This window comes from Merops nubicus, unplaced genomic scaffold (genome assembly GCF_000691845.1).
Source record: "Merops nubicus isolate BGI_N331 unplaced genomic scaffold, ASM69184v1 scaffold44317, whole genome shotgun sequence".
Lineage (NCBI taxonomy): Eukaryota > Metazoa > Chordata > Aves > Coraciiformes > Meropidae > Merops > Merops nubicus.
Window position 1 is genome coordinate 3,045 of NW_008621768.1, and position 3,650 is coordinate 6,694.

At 56.2% G+C, this 3,650-nt stretch overlaps 1 protein-coding gene across 1 annotated transcript in view; it reads right to left on the bottom strand.

The window, feature by feature from the left end:
• STOML1 (stomatin (EPB72)-like 1) overlaps positions 1-3,524 on the bottom strand; it is a 4,738-nt gene extending 1,214 nt beyond the window's left edge. Inside the window, exons 1-5 of the mRNA XM_008944578.1 lie at positions 3,377-3,524; positions 3,069-3,175; positions 2,770-2,919; positions 2,075-2,278; positions 1,024-1,252 (exon numbers count right to left, since the gene is read on the bottom strand). Of these exons, the coding sequence (XP_008942826.1) occupies positions 1,024-1,252; positions 2,075-2,278; positions 2,770-2,919; positions 3,069-3,175; positions 3,377-3,524 (838 nt within the window). The remainder of the gene's footprint in view (positions 1-1,023; positions 1,253-2,074; positions 2,279-2,769; positions 2,920-3,068; positions 3,176-3,376) is intronic.
• Between the last annotated feature and the right edge of the window lie 126 nt (positions 3,525-3,650).

Sequence of the window (3,650 nt, forward strand, 5' to 3'; positions counted from 1 at the left end):
GTGTCGGCTTGGGGATAAAAGCTGGGACCACTGGCGGGGAGTCAGGAGTGTCTGTGGAGTGCACTCTGCAGAGCTTCCTGGTTCAGGGAAGACCACCTGACACTCCCTGGAGCTGGGCCCCGGTCTGTTTAGACCTTTGTGAACACGGGTCGATCGGGTGAGAGTTGCCATGTGGGCACCTTTTTCTTATGTATTTAACTGGCTGGTCTGGCTGTTTCCCATGCCAACTATGGGAAACCTCGGTTCACTGTTTGTACCACCTGTTGTGAGACGAGTTACGTCCTTTGTGGGATCGTTGGGGGTGGTGTCGTTTATGTAACAGCTGATTGATCTATTTGTACCCCCAGCGGTCATTCAAGTCACGATGTTTCTGATTACAATACAATCTGTGTATTGGTTTCTCTTTCTGCTGGCTGTATCATTCTTGTTGAGCCTGGTCATTGGCAGAACAAGGAGACACATTTGAGTGGTGAGCTTTGCTGGTCTACATGGACCCACCAGAAAAGGTCCCCAGAGTAAAGGGACCTTTATCCAGCAAGTTTCCATCTAAGCAAAACAAAAGGGCAACTGCTTCTGGAGTTCTTACCACCTGCTCCTCTATCTACCAGGGGTTACTCTTCCCCTGCTACCAGGGGGTGGGAAATTATCCCTGAAAGGAATAGTGGGGCACAAACTGGTGCAGGGTTTCTGGAAAAAAAATGCGTTGTCCTCAGATGTGACTCTCAGCAAGCTACGCCTTGGGTTTGCCGGATGGAAGTGCTGAGCTAGTGTTGAGCCTGGGCTCCTGCAGATCTGCTTCTGCCCTCCCCAGTCCCACCTCCCAACATCTTGTTAGACACATTGTACAGAGCTGTGCCCAAAGCAGTCCTCTCTCCTCCCTACCACCAGTCTATCTGTGCTGTGCTCACAGGAGCGTGGTATCTCCCAGACTTTGACTCCTCTGTCAAACAGCCAATGGACACAAAGGTCATTGGGCAGGAGGGACAAGCCCCAGCAGAGAAGCAGTGGCCCTGGGTTGGTTACCTGCCTCTGGAGCACCGGTCCCACTGCCTGCCAGAGCCAGTGTGTTGCTGAAGAAACGAGCAGCCAGCTGCTGAATGGTGCCATCCAGCCCCTCCAGCCCGGGCACGAGTGGCACAGCGTCCAGAGGCCCCACCACGTTCTCTCGGGGTGGCTGCAGCACAGCCTCCATGCTCAGCTCCACCCGGTCCACCTCCAGGCCCCAGGACTTGACCATGTCATTCATCTCCAGCTGCAGAGCCGGGGAGAAAGGGAGAGCTGGGTATGGCCATGGAGACTGCCCACCATAGCACCCCCAACCATGGGCATCCCACAGCTTGCACTTCTGCTGCCCATCAGCTTTAGAGGTGGTGTGTTGGACCAGGCTCTGTTGAGAGCCCACCTGCTCCAAGCTGTCCAGCCTCACATTCAACCCTGCTCCCCCAGTTGCCCTCCCAGCTATGAGGAGGCTGGGACAGGGAGGACAGAGCTCTGTCTTGTTCCTCTTTCTATGGCTCCTTCCCAGGCTGGCCCCTTTCCTTGCTCCCCCCTGGGCAACATGTCCTGGTACAGTGCTTCACTAGGCACCATCTGGCCTCCAAACCAACTCAGATACCCCAAAGACACTGGGATATTCCCCCAGCCCCCCTTTACATCATCCCTTGTAGATATTCAACAAGATCTTGGCCTGGCCTAGGTCAGTTGTGAGCACCACTTATCACCCTTCCACCACTGCCCTGTCCTGCTTCTTTCCTCAAAAGGCCTTTCCAGTTTGCAGCCCCCTCCAGACGTTTTCCTGGTAGAGATACAGAAGTCAAATTTAAGCCTGCCAACACCAGAGCTTTCCTGGGTGGCCCAAGCCCTTACAGATAAGCCACAGAGCTTCAGAGATCCAGAAGCTCAAAGTATCTGCTCCCCACTAATCAACACATTTCCCCACCTCCCTTCCTTGGCCAAGTCCATGGCCAGATGGACTTTCAGCAGCCCCATCTTTCCCTTACTGTTAGTTCCACACCAAGAGCCCAAGGGTTTGGCGTGCTTGGGAGGCTCTGCACAGGGCTGGGGCAGTCCTCACCAGCAGCTGCTCCCCGATCCTCAGCTTCTCCACCTGGATCTCATGGAGGCTCTTCTTCACCAAGGTCTTGGTCATGGCGTTCTGCGCCATCATCCGGGTGGCTGCAAGGAGGTCCTTCACCATCATGACGGACAACACAGGGTCCCACACTCGGAATTGGACGTCGGCACCCATGGAGATGACCGCCCCATCCTTGGAGGTCAGCTGGGGCAGAGGGGAGTCAGGACCTCTCCCCCTCTCTGCCCCATGGCCCAACCCTTGTGTGCAGAGGCATTCACTTCTTTCCCAGCAGGCAACCAGCTCTAGATCTCTTTAGTAAGAGGGTTATTAGAAACAAATCCAACCCAAATAATTAAGTTTGGACTTGTCTGAATGGTGAGGACAGTTTCCAGCACAGGGCTGTTACAGAAAGACACCTGGAAAGGATAGGGATTGATGGTTTTGAGATGCCTTCAGCCAGAAACACCCATTGAGCAAGGCGTACAAAGTCCAGAAGAGTTTTTCAGCTGCAGGCAGGTGAAGATTCTGGCTTCACAGCACCAGCTACAACCCACCCCCTCACCTTCCCGTGATGATGGAGGAACTGAAAGTTGGGTCCCTACATGGCACCGAGGGTCAGACCATGCCCAAATCCACCTGCTCTGGGTATTTTAGAGATGTCTCTCCATCCTGCCCTGGGGCCCAAGGCAGCTCACCTTGCAAGGGGGCACATTGAAGGCCCTCGTCCTCAGATCCACTCGCTGCCAGTGGTCGATGAAGGGCAGCAGCAGGACCACACCAGGTCCCTGCGGCGCCCGGATGCGGCCCAGGCGGAAGATGATCATTCGCTCATAGGTGGGAACAACCTGGAACGGGGAGGTTTAGATGGAGACAGAAGCAAAACCCTGGCTCCTGCAGTGCCAGGAGGAGTTGTGGGGACCAGGGACAGCCAGGAACGGTCCTCCCCATGGAGGATGGGTTGTCATCCCACTCCTTGCCTGCTTTCCTCCCTTACCTTCAAGGCGAACCATCCTGAGATGGGGAAGGTGAGCACCATCAGCAAGAAGACCAAGAAGGTGATAATCCCATGGCAGATCCAGGACAGCCAACCCTGGGAGGAGTCTGCAGGGGAGCGAAAGGAGGATGTACCTGCTCCAAACCTCACTGCCCTCCCCGTGAACCCCCATCCAAGGCTCTCCCTCCATGCACCCTGCACCCCAGGGAAGCCGGCAGCACAGGGAGCACCCGGCCAGCGTGACACCCTGCAGCAAAAGTGGCAATAAGAGGAAAAGGCAGCGACGCCTTTCTAAATCTGGGACTCACCTGCGGTACTCCCAGCCGCCCCCAGCGGGTCTTCCTTGAATCCGAAGGAGAAGAAGCCCTTCTGAGCCCCAGAGAGCCCGATGCTGGACTGCTGGAAGCGGTCAAAGTCTCCCAGGGGAAGAGCCTGGTATCCCGAGCGGCTGAACATGGTGCTGGTGCCTTGCCCGGGGCCCTGCTACCGGTGCTCGGAGCCTTCTTAAGCCCGGCCTCCCGTTGCCACTGTGGCCAGCGTGGCTGCTGCCTGTGCCCGAGCTGAGCCCACGTCCCTGCAAAG